We start from the raw sequence: 23,823 nt of genomic DNA on the forward strand, positions 1-23,823 counted from the left end.
AATTTTACTGTATAAAGTTTTATATCCACTGATCTAAAACTACAGATTCTCTCTCAAAAATTTTTAGTATTTTTTAAATAATTATTGGAATACTTTCTTTTTTCCCAATCCCTAAAACATTTCCATGGCAAAAGCAAAAAAAAAACAGTTTAGAAAAATATCTGTAAATCATATACTGCATTATCTAAATGTGTACATTACACAGGGATTTGTCAAAAACACTTATGGACAAGTAATGAATGGGCCAACTTAAGCTCAATAACTTCATCTTTTCACAGTCTTCTTGAGACCTTGGGTAAATTCACACATCCAAAGAACTTAACATACAGGCAAGTTCTTTCCTTCATTAAATTGTTTTCTTTTATTTCCGGAAAAAAAAAGTTCTGCAGGAAGACTCCTGTTTTTTATATGCATCACATAATGACACAGTAATACTCTTAATTCCAGCAGTATCTACTATTATAATACAAAGATACAATATTAAATAAACAAGATATTTTTAACCAAGGAAACAAGAGTTGGACCTTCTCAGTAACAATCAAGATTGAAAGAGTTATCTATTAAAATGGTATCTTAACACATATAACATGGGCTGTCTCTTGCACAAAATTGCAATATTTATTTTTTTTACTTCCAGTTTATTATGCTAAAGTAGCAATTGAATCAACTTTTGTGAGAAAACACCAAACACTAAGATTTGAAAATGCTTTGAGGGGGAGGGATGAGTTTGGAAGAACACTTTGAGCTATTAGAAGTTTTGCAATCCAGCTTTCCAAGGCCAGTTTTTCATTTGGAACAAAGTAAGAGCAGCTGCCCATGCTGAAGCGAGGTCAGCTTTGTTCCTGCCTGCCTCCCACCTGGACCACCAAAGCACTGCCTTATTTGCTGACCTTCTGCAGTGGAAGATTCTTTGGTGGGCTGAAGCAGAGGTAAAATGGTGTGGAAAACCAAATGCTAGCATAAGAAAACAAGGAGGAGAAAAATTTTCTCTGTTTCTTACCAAGTAGTCTATTGTTGAAGTTTATAACAGTAAATAATCAGTATATGAAGATTAGCAGTCAAAAAGTCATCTACAAAGCTCCCCAAAGTGCCTTTCAGTCCTCCTCCCAATTTTTGTGGGTTTGATGTCACTGTCCTATTCAATATTTCCTCCAAACCTGCTTTGCAAATAATAACAGGTTCAGATACATTAAGGACAGTGTCATCAAATATGCAAACCTAAGAAATCAACCCCTAATTTTCAAAGATTTTTTTTGACCATTCACACACTTTTTTTTGCATTCATGCAGTACAGGAGAACTGATACTTGAAGAACTCTGACTAAGCACTCTAAAACCTCAAGTACAAAAAACTCGCCTCTCCCTCACCTTCTCTCAACCACATGATCTCCTTAATTACCTCTTCTGGAATTCTGGACTCAGGAGGAGACTGCATGTCAAAATACCACGAAGGGCTTCAAAGAGAGAGGTTGGTTGGTTATCTGTGTGATCAGCTTATGTTCACCATGCAGTGAGGAACTCCAAAGCACAACTACCTGAAGACCCAGTTGTGGGAAAAAGTCTCCTGGAGTCCACACTTCAGCCAAGGACTGAAGGACAGCTTTTTCCAAGTACAGCATCCAGGTATTTCAGCCAGTCATCTAATTCAGCTGAAATTAAGATTCAAGAACAGCAGCTGCTTCAGAAGGGCACTGCCTGGGGAAAGGAATAGAAGCTCTAATCCTCACAGGCTGTAACCCCTACCCAAAGAACAGCTTCTGTAGAGAACTCCCCAAAGAGCTGGAGAACAAGCAAGCTGCTCCAGGTTCAGAAATACCCTGATCATCCAGGATGTAAACGGTCCCACAAAGTCTTGATTCCTGGCAGAAGTCTGACCCTACAAATAAAAGTATCTCTTCAGTTAAACATAACTGAGATTTGAAATTAACTAGCAATAAAAACAGAAGACTGCTGTGCTGTAGAGCAAGCCTAAAACGTGGTTTATACCACAAGTTTCATGTTCTTTTCAGGTTCCCCTGCTTGAAAGCATTAACCCTCACTGGAGCTGAACAGGACTGGTTTAAGCACAAGAGCTATCCAAGACATAAACTGGGAATGCTTTGTAATCCATCCCTCCAATTACTTAAGAAGTCTGGGAGGAGAAACAGAACTGTGCAGCTACAGGTAGGCACACAACAGGCTCTGGAACCAAAGTTTCTTTGGTCACATGGAAGCCATGAAAGAAAAATAAATAAATACATCTCAAACCTATGTTTGCTTTCCCTTTCTTTACCCAGGGTTAGGGCAAAGGAGAAAGGAAAGTATGTCTCAGTGTCTTATACCTACAAAGTACTACAAAGGTAGTTTTTAACATCCAATGCTGAGCACACAATACTTCAGGATGATCCCACACCAAGACTTATCACCAGTTAAGCCAGTGGTCCTGCTCTCAGGTGCAACCAGTCAAATGCCAGGCCAGTAGACACTGGAGTGAAAGTTCCAGAGGGAATATATGAATCTGACTTCAGTGCACCAAATCCATGGGGTTTTTTAGCTTGACAGGGACTGATGCTCCTCCTTGCTTGCCAACATCGAAAAGCAGAGAAGAAAGCATCCATCATTCTCTGACTGTGATAAACTCAGTGTAGGAGAGATCTCCCTGAGCTCACACTGATATGGAGCTGGAAGAAAACAAGAGCACTGTACGACCAAACAAACTGGCAGTGCTGGGCTTTTAATGAGCTTCCTCCAGTGGAAGTGATACGCATCTGTTGTTAGTGAAATTAGGAGGCCAAAGTATGTATTACCATATGCATTATTTCACACCCAGCATCTGCAGAGTCCAGAACTTCCTGAAGTACTGGCAGAATGACTATGGACAAGAGACATATGTAGCATTTTAAGACAAATCTGTACACAATGCAAGTCTGCATGGAGGTCACATAAGTACAAGCTCTGCTGTAGACCCAGTGGCTAGACGAGCTTGTTTTCATGGAAAGACATCTCATGAGATGATCAAAAAAAGATAATGATCTTGTAGAAGCAAACCCATAGTGCTAAAGAATTCTGAATTGCACTTTTGACTGCCAAACATACAATAATTTCTCCACGCAGTGCTAAAGAGCTTGGAGCACTGGGCAAATGGAGCATCACCAGAAGCACTTTGCTGTGGCTCCATCCCTTCAAAAGAGATTATCCTGATAAAGCACTCCCTGTTTTCTCCCCAAATCTGTGAGGTCTTTGGTATTGAGTAGGAGGAGCAAAGCAGCAGGAACCCAAAACAAAGTAGTCCTGCATCTAAAAGAAAGCATAAACATGCCTTAGACAAGAGACATACAAACAAACAGTGGAAAGAGGAATCTTGCAGCCTCACAAGCCAGTTGACCAATAGTACTTCACTTAGTGAACAGACAAAATTACTCATTTTACAGATGGAGTCATACAAGACTCCCCAAAAGAGAAATATTTAGATTTTATTCTTTCCATCAACAAAAATCTCAAAGCACTCTAGAAAATAAGTATTTTCTAATTTGTAAAACAGGAATAGCAGCTGCTAGTTTCTTTGAAAAGTTACTGTTGGCCCATGAAGCTTGAATTGCTTTCTGTGTTTTCAAAATAATTGCCCTTCTCAACAAAGCCTCAGAGCATAAGTCTCATCTACTGTTTCATGCAGTTCCAACTCCTCTGTTCCAGGAAAGCTGTTCCATACTGCTGTGACTGAGTATATGCTACCCAATTTTTCCAAAACACAACATTCCATCCATTTAAGACAATTTTCTTTGGACATTACCATTTGAGATAACAGGAAAAGCACACACATCATTAGCTGCATGTTCCTCTTGCCACCACACTTTCTTTGGAGCATGAACCAACCTACATACATATCATTAGCAACAAACACTCTCAGAACCTTCAGTTTCTTTGAAAGAGGGTAACACAAGAGTAAGATGCACTCTGCCTTACTCCTCCTCATAGTGCCAGAACATCTGTCTTCAGTTATGTGGTACAAGCCTCAGTGAAGGATAGGGTCTCTGTGCTATACAACCACACTCTATACACCCTAGAATCCAACTCTCTCTCTCTATAGGGGCTTCGCAGTTCAAAGCTAACATGAAGGTCACATTTCAGACTGCAAAGTCCCTCCATGAGAGAAGTGATAAAGCATGTTTCCAAAACAGTAGCTAGGAATTCCTGTACTACAGACGCTAACAGTCCCAGACTTCTCTAACAGTTCTGTATGAGTCCCTGTAGCCATGAGGCTGGATCAGCACAGCCCACCCAAACACCTGGAAAACAACAGCAGATTGTAATAACTTTTTAATATTCTAGGGAGCTTCTCATTTAATAATGCCAACTTGCAACAGTGTTATCCCCAACAGCAAGTTGAAAAGGCAGTACTACCAGGCAGGCAGAAACGTTACACTCAGTCATTGCAGCTTCATTTGAACCGAAACCAGTTTCATTTTTTGTCCCAACTTTCAAGAAGCACAGACCAGACCAGCTCTCAGAAGACATGCACTATAAAACCAGATCCATTCTGGTTAATTAAGGGCCAAAACAGAATAAACGCATAACAAGACAGAACTTCATTACTGCAGTAGGTGATCCAAAATTTCCAGTCTAAATCCTGAGAAGTGGTGGGGACGAATGCAGAAAATAGTCAAATTGGAACAAGCTAGTTTTAAACAAGCTGTGCTACATGAAGCTGAACTAGTGAAACTGCCATTTCCCAGTGAAATGGGCAGCTCTGCTTCCTGGGGTACAAATCTGACTTGCAGTTTTTCCAGTGGCATGAATAACTGAGGACACTCCCTGATGGAAAGCAAAGGTTTGCAGCATCTGACCTGACACCACAGCGTTTGAAACTCAGCTGAGATGCAGTCTCTACTTTACCCAGCTCTCTCTCCATTGCCACCCAGACTAAACTCCCAAGTTATTTCTCACAGGGTAATGAAGTTGCAAACTGACAGATATTGTGTGGTGGTGGGTTATACAGCCTAGCTGCCTGTGGGAAGTGAAGTGGAATTGTATTGGGAAACACAACACCCCCCAATTTCTTAACACTAGCCCTGGTGATCACTGCACCTTCCTCTGCTTTTTAAGTGCACCCAAATTCAAGTAGAATCTGATTTAAATATTAATTTACAGCAGATGTAGTTTAAAGAGAGTTTACAAGAAAAGCATTTTTTGATCTTTTGTCTGCCCTCTGAAGGGAGAGCATGAAAACAAAATACAATGTTAAGTCATAAAAAAATAATTGTTGCAGTCCCTCAGCAATTTTTAATTCCCTTTCTTTCACTAAACATCTGCTTTTTGTTAGAAAACACTGTAAAGTGATTTTCCAAAACCTTTGACATGCATTCTGCTTGATAGGTCCCAAAAGCTCAGGAAGGAGAGTTTCAAAGTAACAGTTGTCATTTATTAAGCCCTACTAATGAAACTGGTCTAACCATTTTCTTCTAACCATTCCCTCCTACTTTCAAGGGCAAAGGGAGAAGGCCTTGGCATGTTCAGATAATAGAAGAAAAGGACACTCAACACGAGGGAAACTATTCTTCAGTCTGATGCACCAAGAAAAAGCTGCCTCTGCACAACTCAGGACTCTCAAGATACCTATGTGATTGAGTTACTTCAGAACAAATCAGTGCTCCATGAACTGCTTACACCATAAATAAGCCCAATAGGAGAGAGAAGCCACTGACAGACACAGTACTCTTGTGACAACAGCTGAGCTCTACAGCTCCCTCATTCAGAATGAACACCAAAAAGCTGTCAGTGCCAAAAAGATGTCTGGTCTTTTTACTCAAAACTCACAAAGTATGTCAAAGCAGATGCAGTATCTACAGTAGATAACAAATCACAAGAATTCTACACTTCTCATTTTCTCTCATCACTCAAAGCACAAATTGCAGCTCTCTCCCCAACCTAATAATTACTCGTATGGCTGCATTTTGTTCTTCTCCAGCAACAGCATGAAACGTGATTTGAGCTGCAGGAACCCAGCCAGTGACTATACAAGCTGCTGTTGTGACAGCACAAAGCAGAAGCCAACTCGGCAGGTAACTGGACTTGAAGTTGGAAAGATCTTCCCCAGTCAGCTTGAAATAGTCATTTCACAGGGGAGAAAATAGGTTGTCTTTATCTACCACAGGTTACCAAAAGAAGGCTTTGATCTGCAGACAGAATAAATACCAAGCTGTATGACCATAAAAAGGTATCAAAGGCAGGATTTTTGTTCTATGCAGCAATTCAAAGGATGTTTTTAAACTTCTATTAGGTCCATATTAAGAATGCAAGCACTTGGGTATCAAAGCACAACATTCAGTTGTTAGAAAGAAGCACTTCTAGTGCTTGCTAGTTACATCCTCTTGCTTCCTGACTCAATACTTTGGAAGGACTCCAATACCATAAATGCTGTTACAATAGAATTTATTCATGCTTCCAGAGTAATCCTGTGGAATCCTGGAGAGTTAATCCCAAAAATTCACACTTTCTAATGCCATACTTCAAGTAACTCAAATGCATGTGAAGCTCCTTCTTCATTTTTCTAACCTTCACACCCATGGAAGTAATTCCAAAGCATCTGAAACCAACAGAGAAATCTAAATGCCTATGTACCTGTAACCATGGGGGGATTACATGACTTGAGTGTGCAGGATCACCAGTAACCTCACAGCTTGTGTCAGCTGCCAGCATCTCCCTCACATAGAACTCTCCCCAACAAGGAGTTGGTGATGCCTATGAAGAGGAGGAAATGGGAATGATGATCCACCTGTGTTTGCGTGTGGGAAGTGTCAACCTAATGGCTCACTGAACCAACAGACTGGATGTGTACAAGAAGATGAACATCTTTGCTTCACAGAAATTGGGATCATACATTTTTATCTAGACAGGACATATTATTCATGTACTTAAGATCTGTGAGAGATACACTGCTCTCAAATATTATTCTAGAGAGATATCAAGCTGGTTTTCATGTTAGATGCCTCTTCTCCTATCAGACATGTATACCCCAGACCAATAAAATGCCCCACAATCCCCCAAAATACAAAAAAAAAAACCTTAAAATAACCTCACACATCCCCTCCAAAATCTCTAATAAACTTGAGTGTACCACCCCACCATTCCCAGGTTATTATTCTGAAAACTTACAGCCCACTCAGACTTGAAGTTTGCACTTACTGGAAAATTTCTGCACAACCTTGTTAACTTCTCAAACACCAGCAGACCTAGACTTGAGTTTTACAGCAGTAACTATTGTGTGTGAAAACAACAGTTAAAACAACTCAACCAAAATAAACTCAAGCAGAATGAACATTACAACTAATTTTTTATTTTTGTAAGTAGCTCTAATAGCTTGAAAATAAACATCAGCAATCCTAGCTATGCCATGATGAGCCAGTAGCAAACTTACCACTAAGAGTTTGGTAGTCAGAGAAAGGTTTTCACAAATCATATGATCTTGATTTATTTACAGTCTTTCTCTTCACCATCAGACCCAATGCAAGGAATGGCCTCTCTTGTGACTCGATTTTGAAAAGCTCTCTAGTCTAGCAAAAGGGATTATTAAAATCTTGAGTAAGGTTCATACACATTTAATTAACAGTCTCACACTTGCCCCCTACAGACATATACACATAAACAAGAGACAATGTAAGATTTTAAAACTTCCTTTGATACAGTAATGCCAATTTTGATAATGCTAGGAAATTGTCTCAGTCTGTAAAACACGAGACACTAGAGAATTCCCAGAATTGTGTCTAAACATAGGTTTAATTAAACAAGTTCTAAAGTCACTCATATAAAGTTGAAGAGGTGCATCATATTTTATCAATACTCTGAAAGAGCTTGAGACTTGTGACCCCATACAGTGCTTTCCCCCCAAATATACCCATATAACCTCAGAAGGCCACACAATTTGAATTTTCTTCAGCACCTCCAGAAGGCAGAGTGGCAAAAAACAAGCACTCCAGTGGAAAAACAAACAAAAGGCACTGATTCATATGCAATTATCTCTGCTAAATTTACTACTGAAGCCAGTGCTACTCCAGCTGTCCTTGACACCTGCATAGCAGGGACAATGGAACATAACAAGCACCCTCTTACCATCTATTGCAGTTTCCAGGCTGACACATGAACTTAAAATTACACAGTTCTTGAGCTGCTGCATTAACAGAATTAGCACAAAACCAGCTACGCACTTTATTCAAGCATCCATGTCAAATGGAGATCAGTGCTTCACCCACCTCTACTAAATCCACCACCCCAAAAGCATCAGTGCTCTGAAAATAACACATTTCTTCCTATTCAAAGAGTCAGTCTGCACAGTGACAGACAAGCAAGGCAAAACAGAACTGGTGCCTGAGAAGTTAGAAGGAAGGATGTAAAGGGAGGAAACTTGTTAATACCCTGCGCAGCACAAGTTCTTACTGTTTTATCTTCTTTAACTAAGAGTTAGACTGAGAGCAGGACAAAACTTTTGAGGTCAAGTTGCACACTATTTTCCAAGAACAAAGCAGCTTGCTCTTTCCTCTATTAGCCTATGTTTCTGGAATCATTTATAGAAGTTGTATGCAGAAGCCACTCCTAGTAAAACACACTGGTGTTAAAGATGTTAGAAAAGCTTACAAAAAGAGTCTTAAAATGTAAACGTCCTTTCTGTGCACCCGAAAGAGCACTGAAATCCAGTGCATCACTGTTCTGGCACACATCCACCAGCCTTGCCCCAGACAACAGTATAAATACACAAATGCTCTTTTATAAGGGTTCAGAGAAAGTGCAAAAGAATACATTTAACCTGACAGATCTACCTGAATCCAAATCCTCCAAGGATTTAATGTTTCAAACCATGTGCTATCTTTATAAGGGCACTAATTTGTACAGCACACATACTTTATCTGCACTACAATAACCACGCAGATGAACATTAACCAGATACCTTGTGGTGTCTGCCAGGTGTTCAAATATTTTGCAACTCAAATGCTGAAATACTATCTGCAGTCCAAATGCTTAAGATTATCCAGTGAGAACATGTGTATATTTCCACCATCTATGTAAAACAGATTTTTTTCATTTGTTACATTTTAAGCAACAAGAGTTACCCACATGCAAACACATACTACAGGCATTCTATTTTGAAGGTTGGTTTCATCAGGAAGATTTAACTCAAATATTTTCATTTCAAAAATAAGAACACGGAAAAAATATTTATAGAAACATTTAATCCAAAAGACTACATATTTATCATCACTAGGCAGGCTGCAGACAATCTTTTAAAAAAGCTCTAATATTATATATTGTGATAAGTTTAGGTGTATACTGTGTATGGAATGTACTATAAAAGAAAACATAATTCAATACTATGTATGAAATAATATTCTTCTCTTGATCTAAGTTATGAAACAAACTTCCAGAATCACAGAATGGTTTGGGTGGGAAGGGATCTTTAAAGGTCACATCTCGTCCAAGCCCCTGCAGTAAGCAGGGACATCTTCAATTACACCAGGTTGCTCAGAGTCCCAATAAACCTGACCTTGAATGTTTCCAGGGATGGGGTATCTACCATCTTTCTGGGCAATCTGGGCCACTGTTTTATCATACTAAAAACATTTCTTCCTTGTATCTAGTCTAAATCTACCTTTTTCATGTAAAACCACCACCCCTTGTCCTACCACTACAGGCCCTGCTAAAAAGTCTGTCCCCACCTTCCTCATAAGCCTCCTTTCAGTACTGACAGGCTACAATAAGGTCTCCCTGCAGCCTTTTCTTCTCCAGGCTGAACAACTCCAACTTTCTGGAGAGGTGCTCCAGCCCTTGGATCATTTTTGTGGCCCTCCTCTGGACCCACCCCCACAGGTATTTATCTTTCCTGTGTTGAGGACACAAGAGTTAGATGCAGTTCTGAGAATGGTGTACGTTCTCTCCCTCTCCCAGTACATGTTTTGGTATAAGTGATGTACACCTCTGACAAACCATCCACTTTTGTGAGTGTCACCACAAAACTCCCCCTCCATTTTGGCCAAAACTAGTCACTTTTAGCTTCTAGGAAAAAGGATTTGAGGAAATAGACAAGATGACGTTGTGCAGCTTGAAATATGTTCCACCACAATAACTTTAACCCAGATAGTTCTATATACTAATATCTTTACATTACTACTTTTCCTTTTTCACCTACACTAGCCTTGAAGTAAAAACATGCACAGTATCATTATTAGCAACAGAAAGGCTCAGAAGGCTCACTAAGTTTTCTACACCCTGTATGTGGGTTATCTTCCTAAGAGGAAGAAGACATATCACTACTAGACTCCAGTGAGAAAGAAATTAAAATACTTCTTGTATTTGCATCACATGACTACTTTATGGCTCACATAAAACCATTAGCACTGACAAAGTAAGCTGTCTGAACAGAGGTATAAAGGTCAGATTATCTTATACCTGAGGTTAAAGACTGTTTTAAACAAGTAAATGGATTAAAATTAAAGATAGATATGCCTAGAAAGGAAATCCACTGGAGACTATTCATCATAACAGTTCTATCCGACTATCACAGAATGAACTGGCAGCAAGGTACATTAGCAGTAATCTAAAGAGTTCTTCTGCACTCAGGATCATCAGAAAAGCAGGATATTTTCCACTGTCACATACCTTTGATGCTTGGGGAGTAGAAATCACGTGAACAGTGCTGGGCTTAACCCCGTTTGCCTTAGGTCGCTTATAAAGGGCAAATCTGCTTTTCCTGCGTCCTCTGTCACCATTAGGGAGGGATCCATTATACCTAGAAAGAAACAAAGAAAGTTGGACATAAAAGACCACCAGTGTGGAATACAGAAAGGGAGAGCAGCCAATTATACTGATGTCATCGAATAAATGCATGTTAAAAGCCAAATAAAGTAACACAGCCATGTTACATTGTTTCCTGAATTATGAGCATTCACATTTTTTCCTATCAATGGTTGAAATTTTATTCATCATTAACAGTCATCAGCAAATGAAATATTGAGCTGCTCAGCCCCAGAAATACTCCTTCACCTCTAAAATTAAAGGAATTTGAGAGAACAAAGTCTTCTCTGTATTTTCAACAAGTGGAGAGTTTTTAAAATACCTTTATCTTACCATTCCGTTCACCACATCTCATGCAGGAATGGAGAAGACAAGAGGAAGAACAGGGGTCATTGGGATAAACACAAATTTAGGGGCAAGTCAAACAAAGTGAAAGGGAATGTGACTCTACTCACATCAGAGTGTCTTTTACTTGGTTCCCCCCCTCCCCCTTTTTTTTAAATCCAGTCTTTAATCTACTATTGAGGAAAAAGGATGCAAGTGTTTTTAATTTATGTGAATGTATCTGAAGGCTGCTAATTACTTCATCTATCAGGTGTAACACAGTAGCCTTAGACAGTTCTTTCATCTCTCTCCGAGGACAGAGACCCAAAGGATTAATTATTCAAAGAAGTCTTAAGCCTCAAGAGGACATAGCTACTTCCCCAGGGAAGGAATCAAGTGGAAATTTCTTTGCAATGCATAAGCATTGAATCCACTGCCACTTCACCCTGAAGATGTAGGAGAAGCAGATGCTTCTCATCACAACACTGTCACCTGTAACATTCTTCATAACTCTCAGCTGGTCTACAAAGATCTCTGAGCTTTGCTGCATAGAAGCTTCTTGCATTCCCCATCCTCAGAGGTTTCAGAGTTTTGGCTGAAGAGCTACAGATGTTATTCCACTTACAAATCTACTATTGGTGAGGTCTAGTCTATCCTGATCCCATATAACCCTCTCCTACAGTCTCTATGATTAAAAGCTAACATCGTAGTCAGGAAAATAATCTGAGAAGAGAAGAAAAATTACTAACTGCCTGCAAATCAGAAAAGGTTAAAAAAAGTTAAGGAGAACTCATTATCTCTTTAGAGATACACTTAGAAATAGTTCAAGCTCTACACCCACCACACGATCTGCAGATTAACATCATTTGTAGCCGTGCAGAAGGCTAATAGTCCCTCACTGCTCAGGCTGCAAGAGCAGCTCTGTGACAACTGCTGACTAGGAAAAACAATGCAGTAACCCAGAATTTATTTTTTTTTTTCCTTATCATTACATTCTGTGTATGTAAATAAGTAGCTTGTGTAACAAGAGAATGTACTTGAAGAGCCCTGTATCCTCTTGCAAACCAATGAGGAGTGGATGAGAACAAGTGGTCTCTGTGTTAAGGCTCTGGAGCCCTGCAGAAGGCTTTACTGCTCACTTCAGGCAAGGATCTCCTGGTGTCAGGCAGGAAAATAGTTTCAGACTTCACATGCACATTGTCTAAATACCAGTGATGGAAACTGCAGGACTGCTGAATGTTCGTGGGCACAAACAAGAACAGATTCCACTGTTGGAAACAATCTCAAAATTAAGTACTCTCAAACCTAAATCCAGAGTTTTTTTTAAATACACATTTAATACACAATGCTAGAGACACATAATAAGAGCTTTTCAGCAGGGCTACAATTGAACTTGTTCTCTCGTTCTTACAGGGAAGACAACTGTATCTTGCAGGAATATTAAGAGATTCCCCAACACAGCAAAGAAATAGCAGGAGAAAATCACTATTATTTCATGCCAGGCCTACTCGTATCTTGGAAACTTGTTATTAAGCCCACACAGGAGGAGAGTAGCACTCAGTTAACAGAGTGGATCCTTGTCACAAGAGACCAATTCCTAGAAAGATATATCAATATGATCCACAGGCAACTTAAATACCAGCCCTTAAAATAGGAATGATTTGATTCTCCAGCTTAAATCTTCCTAGATACACACACATGCTTTCTTTCAAAGACATTATTACCATGAATATGCTAGCAAGTTTTAACTTGCCTGAAGACAACATTCTTTCTACAAGTATTTTTATGCGAGAACCTGAAAAAGCAGTAACTCCTGCAGAAATAATGTATAACTAGTATCATTACTAGCTTTATATACTGTTATTACAATTTTTTCTATTTGTGTAACTGTTAAGCAGTACTGAATTTAAGTAGTTCCACTGAAAGTTAAAGCCAAGTTAGTGGGGTTATTTTGTTTGTTTTTTCTCATATATACAATCAATTGTAACTGGGGAAGGCTACTTGATTTCATTTCAGTTCTCTGTGGGATTTAATTATCTTTTTTAAAAGAGAAAAAAAAATAAGAAGCTACTCAAGGTTAAAAAACCTTCTGAAAACTTAAAAGAGAAAAGATATAAAAAAGATATTAATCTTGATTAGCACTGGCAAGTTTTCATGAAGGCCTTCCTTGTGTCAATTTCTGAATTTTTTCCACACAAAAAGGCAGGAGGAATTGAGTGGTAGTTTTACTATTACCCACCCAGCATCTCTGTCTCTGTGTGCAACTCAGATTGCTCTTGAGGCAGCACACCCTCGTTCACTTCTTGGCAAGTCCCTGGCTTTCCAAACTGAGCTGTCCCACAGGACACAGTGAGTTGCAGCATTCAGGAGGCAGAATTCAAGCGTGTCCACCCACACCTTGCTGAGTCAGCTTTTCTAAGCACAGACACAGGAAGCTACAGCAAGACAAGCAAAACTCTCCCATTCTTCATTTTTCTCTTTCATTCTTCATTCAACTGAAAAGTGCCTGGATGGAGCAACAACTGCCTCTCACAGGCAGCAGCAGGATGGAACTGCACAGGAAAAAGGACAAGGACTAAAGCCACAAATTCCCAGTCACTGAATACTGGGAGTCTCCAAGATTCCCCATAAGCAACAGGAGTTTCATAAACAGAACAGAAGCTCCTTGTTGGATCCTCTAACAACCCCTCTCCACAAACTTCTCCCTGCATCCTTCCAGAAGCTCCAGAAGTTAATGTTTCTCAGGGACCAGCCCATTAGCTTCAAAGGATGACCAGCACTACCAAAGACAACTCGCAGCTGGAACTTTTCATCCCACCAAAAAAAGCCTACAACAAATGTTTCAAATTAATAAAACAAACTAGAAGAAATAAAATTTCACAAACAACCAATTCTGAGACCATCCCGCTCACATACAGATCCATGGAGCACTTCTGAAGCTCTCCAGATGTTCCAAAACATCAAACTAATAGATGTGGTGAGAGCAGCCCTATACTTTTTCCAAATGCTTCTCCAGCGATAGCAATACTGGGACAACCAGTATGAATCCTCATGGGATAATTATCTCTGTTGATAGCACTATTCCTTGCAAATAAGGGAGTGGTGCTGGCAGAGGTTATAGGCACCATAATTATCAAAGCCAGTTTCCTACAGATTTACATCAAACAGTCCAGGACTTTGGTATATCATGAAATGCAAACTCCAATTAAGCTTTTCCCATGGTTGGGATATGTAATGAAAGCCTCTCCTCTGTGTGAATTCATGGCTGTCTGGAGAGCAAGACCACACACGCTCTCTCCCACAGTCCGAACACTGTGGCAAGTCTCTGTTTTCTACAAGTCGTGTAAGAACCTACTCAACTACTTCAGAGATGATCAACAAGTTCTGAACCATTAGTGGGACTGCTTGTTACACCAGATTTTTTGTTTTGCTTTTTTAAATGGAATCAGGCTTAACCAGTGGCAAAGAGTAAACAAAACTTCTATTATTTAGGACAAGTGCTCTGAAAGTCTTCACCTGCACCTCAACAAGCTACACTTCAACTCAGGGAAGTCATCCTCAAAATTAAGGGGAAGATCTGCTAGCTACCAGACACAGAAGCTGTTGCCAAGTAGCTGATTTTTTTTAACAATGCTATGAAAATACAAACTATCATAAAATCTAAATACTTCTTGACATCTATACAACCTACCTCCTAAAAGACTCCAAACTGAACAAGTCCACAGGTATTATTTTATCTTGACAAAGAGTAATTTCACTTTGCTTTCCTCTCCTACTGCTTAAGAGTTCTATCACACACCTTGCATTTTTAGATGCAAACCATCCCATTTCACAGACTTAGCTTGGAACAGATGACTTGCTACAGTTCAGTTGTTACCATAGCTCTAAAAGAGAAAGCACATCTCTGCTGTGCAAAACAATAAAGCTGCAGAAGGATTAGCGACAGCTTTCACTGTGAAGTCAGACTAAAGTGAATTTTTCCTTTTAAGTACGTTCTGATTCCATGTTTGGTATCATACAGTAGTATATACTCAGCACCTATCAAAAACTCAGTTTGTGCTTACACCATATTTTTACCATCACTGAGCTACTGTGGGCCAACACTGCTGCCAAAGGCAGCAGCTTTACCTTTCATTTGCTCCTGCTATTTCTCTCCCTGATTCATGTGAAGGCAAAACAAAAGTAGATTTATGCTTTAAATATAGGTTTTAACCACATCAATTCCTCACTCCCCAGTTCACTGCAAAGTCACAGAAGCATTTATACCAGAAAGAAAGGAAATATGTCACAGAGGGCAGGAGAGATTCCACTGGAAGTACTGCAAGTCCTCAATAAACACATCTACAACATTAGAAATCTAAAGATACATTATTCACCCTCACAATATCCAGCCCCAGAGCCTTTGAAGATTGTGCTAAAGCCCTAACTAGAAAGCCCTCCTCTGCTGAAGCATCTAACATTCAGTCACTTCAACATAGGTTAAAAGGGAAAAAGACACATGCTAGTTTATATCAAAACACAAACAAAAAGCTTAAACATAAGCAACACTGACAACAAAGTAAGTGAACTTGTATCTCCTTTTATGTAATATCATTGCCAGTATTTCAGGCTCTTTACACCACCCCTCTTGTACAATACTGAAAAGTTCTCTTTGTATCTAGGAGAACTGATGTACTACTTCAGCAAAATAACTTGAATCATTTGGGATTTTCATTTTTAAAAAAAACCAACACAACACAACAGTATTTATTCCAAGTGCATTTTTCTGTACCAGACCTTCATAAAGGCAAAATAAGCAGTTACTTCTGCCAGTTATCTGAGAATTTCAGTGAAATAGGACAGTGAAGTTATTCTCAAAGTTAGCACCATTGGGAAGTGTTGCCAAATAGCTAAAGTATGTACTTCTGTACCAACAGGACAGCACTGGTTTATTTTCTCCTTTGAACTCCACTATCTGGTACTTATGCATCGGTATTAAAGATATAAACCCAACATGAATTTAAAGCTAAGCTTGTCTCCAGCTGATTATTACATGCACCAATGTCTGTCTCAGAAACAGCCTCCACCACCAGAGGTATTGTTAATCATCAGCCTGTTCCTGTGGTGAATTTTTGGCAAGGAAAACAAGACTAGTTCTTGAACACTATAGTTACTGCTTCACAGATGACTACAACAGATTACATCAGAAACACTTAACACTAGTTTCTTGGAGGTTGGAAGGAGGATACTGTTGTTTGTATCAGCATCATTTCCCTGCACTCAAAAAATCATGTTTTCAGAGGTAGCTCAGCAAGCCTTGACTGACAAGAAGGTTACCTTCTTTCTCCCAAAGATGCACTTTCCTCGTTGCATCACTTGTAGCTTCAACAATCTGCACAGTTGCTTCCTCATCACCAAATGACAGAAAACAGAGCTAGACGGAACTTCAAGGAGTCACCTAGTCCACCCCAATTCAAAGGCCTCATCCAGTCCATCCACAACATTTCCATTTCAGTAAATCTAGAAAATCCGGGTCTCCCCACCCTGTTTCAAAATCTTTAGAGTTAAAACTCCCTCTCTGCATGCAGCAAGGGAGATTCAGGTCAAAGCAACTTTCCTGCACTTTCTGCAAATCTATCAAAGGACGTAAGTCATCTGTTCACTTCTCTTTTTCACAGCAGGCTCACATACTGAAAGATTTGATTTCCATCTGATTTTTCTTTCTTTCTGAAGGAAAACACTTTAAGAAGTCACAGCAGCAAACTAAAGTAGCCTTAAGTAGAGTTTTTGTTACTATATTAACTATAGCAATGAGCAATTCACAGGTAAGAAAAGGGTTTCCGTTCTTTCAGTAACAAGAGCCACTCATCCAAGATCCTTGGTTTATGCAACCTAGGAGGAAGTCCTGCATGAAAGACAGTCCCACCTCAAACTCTGCTGGCTAAGACATCTCTATAGGCAAAAATGCTTCCTAATCACTACCAGCAGTATAGTCGCCCTTAATAAAGCAGTCTTCCTACAGAGCAAGAAAACTTGCTGGTTTGGATTTTCAAGTCCCAAATAATCTCTTTCCCCAATTAAAAGCAATGTTTTTGCATCTGTGTACTTGATTATCTCTGAGAAAGGTATGTTGGAGTAATTAATTCTGGCTATAGTCAGCCTTTTTTGTTGGTGGGGTTGTTTGGGTTTTTTTGAGACAAGTGTTTGTTCTTATGACTTGCATCTGTGAAGTCATTTTACTCTCAAAACAAACTTTAGGAGGTATTCCCTTCTCCAGTACTCTTGGAATATTCGTTGGCATAGTGATCAATCCTATGTGTTCACCACAAGCTTTCTCTTCCTATGCACCAAATTTTAGCACCAACTGCCTAGTTTACTGCTACCTAAACAGTCTTAAAGCCCCCAAAGAGTTTGTAGTGGTTCAGCAAAACACTCTGACCAGATAACCCCTATAGGTATGAGGCAGATTTTTTTGGAGAGAAGGCTGATTCACGTCAATGGCTCGTAATTAGGGGTTATTTTCAATTATTTTGTTGTGGTTTTTTTTAGCTACCCTTCAGTTGCCTCTAGTTGCTCCTGCTACCATTAGGAACATAGCAGTCAGCTTGACCAGAACCTGTACACTACAACTATGGTGCTTTTATGCTCAACTACAGCCAGCCTCCTTCTGATCAGAAAAGCATGGATAAGCTGAACACAGACACCATGAAAACAGATCTGTCAGAGACACCTACAACAGATAAGCTACAACATAATTCCCTCCATCACAAGGTATACAAATTAAGTAGAACCTTATCTACTCTGTAAGTAGATAAAAAACCCCACACATGTAAAGCAGCTGGGCTTTTCCAGGGGAACTTTGCTTCTCCCTTGGTGCTCTGGAACAGAACTAGTTGCTCTTTAGGTTTGCAAGTTCCTGACCAGGGGAAAAAAGCCTATTTCTGGCTGCTTTGGCCTCTTTCCATCTCTCCCACTAGCACTGGAAGGATCTGGTACACTACAGTTCACATTAAGTCACAGGCTGCTTTTCAAACTATTCCACTCCACACATTCCCTCCACCGTCAGCAGAACTATGCTGCTATTCTAACAACTGTAATGTAGTAGTTTAAAAACAAATGAATTTGTTTTAGGGAGAATATTTATAGAAAATACAGCTGGCTAATCCTCATGCACGTTTAGCTTAGGTAATCTAGGCAATTAAAAAAAAACACCTGATCTACATGAATGCCATCCTATACAAAAAGTTAAAGGGTGCTCTTGGCTTGCAAATACCAAATCAGTTGTGTAAGAACTGCTTTTGATCAGCTTTATTTACAATACACATGCAGTTTCCTTCTAAATTCACAAATTTCTCTGCTATTTTGATACTCTCCCTGTCACTAACGGGGGAAATAAAGTTATAGAATAATACAGAAATAAAGTAGCAAAAACAATTCATCTCAGTGAGGAGCACAGGAGTCAGGGTTTTATTAGTCTAATTACTTGTAACATAAGAACTGAGATCTAGTCAGGAGCATAGTTTTGACATTTGTATAAACTTACTATAGAAACTGTAATGCTTTTTTACATTTTTCTTAGAAAGTGGTTTGTTACTTGCCCCAGATTATTATTCTGGAAAATTATTTGTAACTTTTTGTAAATTCTAACACAACAGACCCTTGCCACCACTTCTGAAAGACTAGAAGTGTCAGTTGGCATTGCAACCTTATTCTAACCAAAGAAATTCGAGATCATCAATTGCATGTGTTAATGACAAGGTGGAAATAGGTATTTTAAGAGGCAATAGTGAAGAATATTTGCTACTTCAGCTTCTGCAAGACAACTATATAAGCAGGAGAAGAGATTGATTAGAAGCTGATACTGTACAAGAGCCTGAAGCCCATGCTGAGGTAAACTACTGGAGCACCATGATGAGCTTCAGTTAAAGTAGTCAAATAACCTGACAGTTCAGGAAACTTAATAGTTGAAAACCTGTATAGGCAGCCGAGAAAGGACTCTAGCTATAGAAAGGAATTATTAGTCTCACCTACAACATAGATTTCCTAGAAGCCATCCTTGACCATGACACACTAATAGGGAAAAAGAGCAGCTGCTCCCTTTAACAGGAAAACAACCTAACAAAACCCAACATTTAAGATATTATTACACCAATTCCAATATAAATATAAGTAATATGCCAGAAGAGCATGAGAATGCTAGGGGGTTTCCTTTTAGAAAGCAAAGGGTAAGGAAATATGTTCCTTCATATAATTACTTCCTTAACAATCCTTATTTCCAACATTTTACTGCTTCCCCCAGCATTCATTTAACAAGGAGGCAATTTTATTCAGTGCTTTAAGCTCATCTCCAAAGCTGACAACTGAAACCATTCACCACTGCATAAAACCAACAATGCAAGAGCACAGCAAAATACAGGGTATAGACTAATCAAGTTCATTTCAAAGCATGCTTTTTATTCCAGCTAAAAGGGCATAAGAGGTAGGCAAAGCATCATATTTAGAGAATCCTCTTTGCAACCCTAAACATCTCATAGCATAGTGGAAATACTATTCATCTGAGAAATATCTATAATCTAGACAAACGCCACTGAAATTGTTTGGTACAGAATTTTGTTAGGTGAAATACAGACAGATACAATAGAAAGTGAGAACCACCTTTTATTGCATTCAAAACAAGTCAGACAAATACAAAATTCCTTTCAAAGGAAAGTATTATGCACAGCTGGGTTTTGATACAGAGAGAAAGAAGTGAAGGAGGAAGACTGTTTAGCCAAAACACCAGAGACTTAGGATCCACACACTTTTGTATGGAAACAAAGACCAGATCAAAAAAAGGCTGAAAGTTTTAAAATTAATACAAATTAGACTTCATTTAATGCAATGAGACAACAGATCTCAAAACACACCTGAGATAGCAACCATGCTCCCAACTTATCTATGCTCCATGTATGCTTGAAGGTGCTAAAGCAAGCTGTTTAAGTTTTAGCCTGAGGAGTGAACAGTAATAACACCATGTTACATCTGAAACTTCACTACATTAAACATTACAGAGAACCTACATGTGATTCAAAGGACCGTTTGGGCCATTAAAAAAATATGCACAATTCAGACAAGTTCATTTCCTAAAGCAATCCCTAAAACACTATCAAGGACTATTTGACAGTCCACATTTTTATTAGAAAAAGTGATAGCTTTCTTGTAACTTCAGTTACCCTCCAAATACAAGTGGTTCTAATACCCTTTTTGTAATTCCACAGACAAGAACTTCCAGGATGTCTGTTACTTACAGCTTTTTCAAACACTCAAGCATGACAAGTCTCATTTAGCACAGAGGAAGAGCCTAAATTTGCATCCATATTGTGGATATAGGTGGTCTCACAGGTAGCGTACTGAATAGAAAGTGAAGCACTCAACTACTGAATCCTGACCTACAACATCTGTGTCAAATCCTATCAATTTTAACATCCCTTGCCTGGGAAACAGAAAATATAGAATGTGGTTTCCCTGTTTGTAGAGCTTGTAAGCATAACTGCCTCTCTGAACACAGCAGCTTCCTTAATATCACTGGTGCTGCAGTATCAGACTGCTATAGTGGCACACGCAGCCAAAGGCAAGAAAATCTACTGCACACCCTGCCCCAAGCAGCTTTAGAGCAGGTAAGTTAAAAGAAAAGCCAGAGTTACCATTCTGCCTTCTAGCACAAGCAAGATCGAGAGGTTCAAAGTCTCCAGATGTAGGTTATTTCAGAGGGTTGCTCCACTACCACCTAGTTGAATCAAATGTACCAACCTAGCTAGGAATCTTTCTGTGGTTACACTTAGCATGTAGTATTCAGTGTAAATTATTGTCTGAGATTCCTGCTTCTAATTCTTACTCAATATAAAAAAGAAAAGAATGGGCTTTCTATGAGGTAGATGTAGAAATAAAACCACTGAGGCAAAGAACACATACACAGAAGAAGGCTGGAAGAACAACTGCACAGCACTAGCAATCTGGAGAGCAGCATGAAGCAATGCAGCATTTCACCTAGAGCAGCTAGCAAGAAAGCTAAGCAGTGCCTAGCCTTTGGTAGCAAGCGTGTTATATACACTAAATTCCGTACAGGATAAATTATTCTTCCTACCAGTTTTTAAGAACTACCTGGAACCTACCAGATCAGCGTGTAGACTGTAAGTACACAAGCACCTCAGAATAGCTGAAGCTGTGGGGTTTGTGTTGGGTTTTTTTTTTTAAAAAAAGTATCTTAATAAACCAGAAATTAACAGTGCAGCAATGCAGAGAACTAGATCTCAATGCATCTTCTTCAGGCTTAAAACATTCTGGCAACTTACTAATTCACAGCAACCTTGGATGTTTGCTCTCATCATAATCTATAACAAAGTTAATCAGTCACCTGCAGCCAGGAAAAGATTCTGCAAGGCTGTCGAACATTTACTACTGATCAGCAAAACATTCTCATCCATATAGTTTGATGACAGCAAAGTGTCTCAGTTTCACACTACTAACAGAATTTTGAGATTTTGCTTCCCTTAAGAGGACTTCCCACAACATTCCATCAATCAGGGACCCTTTACAGGTCTCAGAACACTATCAAATTATGAGAGATCTGTGCACACTTATTAGAGAACGAAGCAGTCACAAAACTGAGGTATTCCTCAAGTTTTTCTTTTCTAGATGCTCAGAGATTCTAATCTCAAGAAGAATCTCACTACTCAGTTTCTTGCAGCAACTGCTTGACCATGTGATTTTGTACTCCAGTTGTCTCCAGATTAGATGATGTTCTCAGTGGTGCAGCAAGACATGGTCTTCTGCAAGACAACTATGGAAGACTCTGTTTATATACAGATGCAACTATTGAAACCCTAAAGCCACACGGAAGGCTCTATCAGGACAAAGTTTCTCGGCAGACCAAGATTTTTACTTCTTTGCAGTGCTAATCCAGCCTGCCTACACTTCTGGTTACATACCCTACAAGCCAAAGTTTCATAAGATTCGCATTCATACATTCCAACAAATATTAAGTAATGCACACAAGTGGCACAATTGTTTGTACAACAGAAAACAAGTTTAAAACCACATGTAGTTAGTTCTCCCTCCAGTTTTTTTTCCTTTGGAAATCCAGCTCTTTTTCTTAGCCAAAACCCACAGAGACAGTCAGCATACTATTTTTGTTCACCAGCTTTCAAAAAACAAGCCACCCCATATGTTTCCCTCTATTTATTTAGACTTCTTTGATTTTAAAGACAAGTACCCCCTATGGGGCAAACCAGACCAAGAAAACAGAGAATCTGTTTAAAGCAACGTTTCCCAAAGTACAGGCTATAATTCAAGCCGTATTACAGGACTTAGAAGCAGCATTTGCAAGCCAAATGGAAATTCAGCTGTAGAAATAAAGCTCATGAGCCCAAGACTAAAATTGGAAGTGAATTCCTCGGCAAAGCACATCTGAAAAGAGCAAGTTCAAGAGACATAGAAATCAAGTCATCAATTACAACTAGCTGGCTCAAGAGATTCCCTTTTGCCCTTAAGTTTTTATACCTGACAGCACTCTCCATGAGGGCACTTTGGCCATGATCCACTGCTTTCAACTGAATAGGGGAGTAGTATGATGCTAAGAACTTTTGCATCGCTTTCCCCTGCCAGCGCATGAGGATGCACAAGTACATATATAATCTATCTCCTTTTTATGTGGGTTTTGCAGATAATAAAATTCTTACCTCTTCCCCCTTGCCCAGCTAAAGATTGCTACTCTGTCAATACTTTGGCATTATAGTCGTCTACAAGAGTTTCCCACAACTGTTTTACTTTCTTCTTACAGCCCTACCAAAAGCAAAGGAAAGAGCAGTAGCATTTTCTTCTATTATGTAGAAATCTCTCAGACAAGAGATGCCATTACTCTTCCACCCTGAGGGGCAGCAGAAGGTTAAGAAGGACATACAGAAACACTGACAGCCCATCAGCCTTTTTCAATATCTGTGTCTGTAAAACTGAGAAGTAAATCAGCTGGAACTGCCCATTGTAACAGAACAAGCCTGGAGGCCACTACAGAGGCATTCACATCTGGACAAATCCCAAACAAAAATCCTCGACTAGGCTATTTTACAGCCACTTGGAAAGGGAGACTTCTCACATTCAGAAAATTCAGTGTTTATGTTGAGTAACACAGAACACTGGTCTTAGTTCTGAACTGAGCTCACACACAAGAGGTAAAAGTACGAAGCTGCTAAACCACATGGGACGTAATTTGCAATTTCCAAAACAAAGTTTCAGGTTGTGTTCAAAATGCCTCCAGAAAGCTGATTTTCTGTGAAAACAAATCACTCAGAGTTATTCTTCAGATAAACCTTTTTTCCACTGAAAAAAGTAGAGATAAACTGCTCCAAAGCCTATCAGCACAAAACCTACGTTCTACACCCAGTGCTTCATGAAACACACTTACTTAAGGTTTTTCTAGTACCCAAAAAAACCCCAGAAAATTTATCATGCCAAGGCACTGTGCTGATCTGTACATACAACACAAGGAATATTTACTATACTGAAGGTTTCTTCACAAACATCTGTGACAGCCATTATGGTGTGGCCCAGGCTGCCACTAGGGATTACACGACCCTCCTACATTCAAACCTCTTCACCCACACTTGGCTACCATGCCCAAGTGTTTGTATCTATTCCCATTCCCTCAAAGTTGGCAACCCAGAATTACAGCAGGCAGTAGAGGCAAAGCAATCACAGTGACAAAGAGAACAACCAAAAAACAAGGAGT

The 23,823-nt window shown here is 39.3% G+C and overlaps 1 protein-coding gene across 1 annotated transcript in view; it reads right to left on the reverse strand.

The window, feature by feature from the left end:
- The window catches only part of PELI2 (pellino E3 ubiquitin protein ligase family member 2), a 53,122-nt gene extending 37,072 nt beyond the window's left edge, over positions 1–16,050 (reverse strand). Inside the window, exons 1-2 of the mRNA XM_009996472.1 lie at positions 15,992–16,050; positions 10,623–10,752 (exon numbers count right to left, since the gene is read on the reverse strand). Coding sequence (XP_009994774.1) covers positions 10,623–10,752; positions 15,992–16,050 — 189 coding nt within the window. The remainder of the gene's footprint in view (positions 1–10,622; positions 10,753–15,991) is intronic.
- Between the last annotated feature and the right edge of the window lie 7,773 nt (positions 16,051–23,823).

Source organism: Chaetura pelagica, unplaced genomic scaffold (genome assembly GCF_000747805.2).
Source record: "Chaetura pelagica isolate M959 unplaced genomic scaffold, ChaPel_1.0 scaffold274, whole genome shotgun sequence".
NCBI lineage: Eukaryota > Metazoa > Chordata > Aves > Apodiformes > Apodidae > Chaetura > Chaetura pelagica.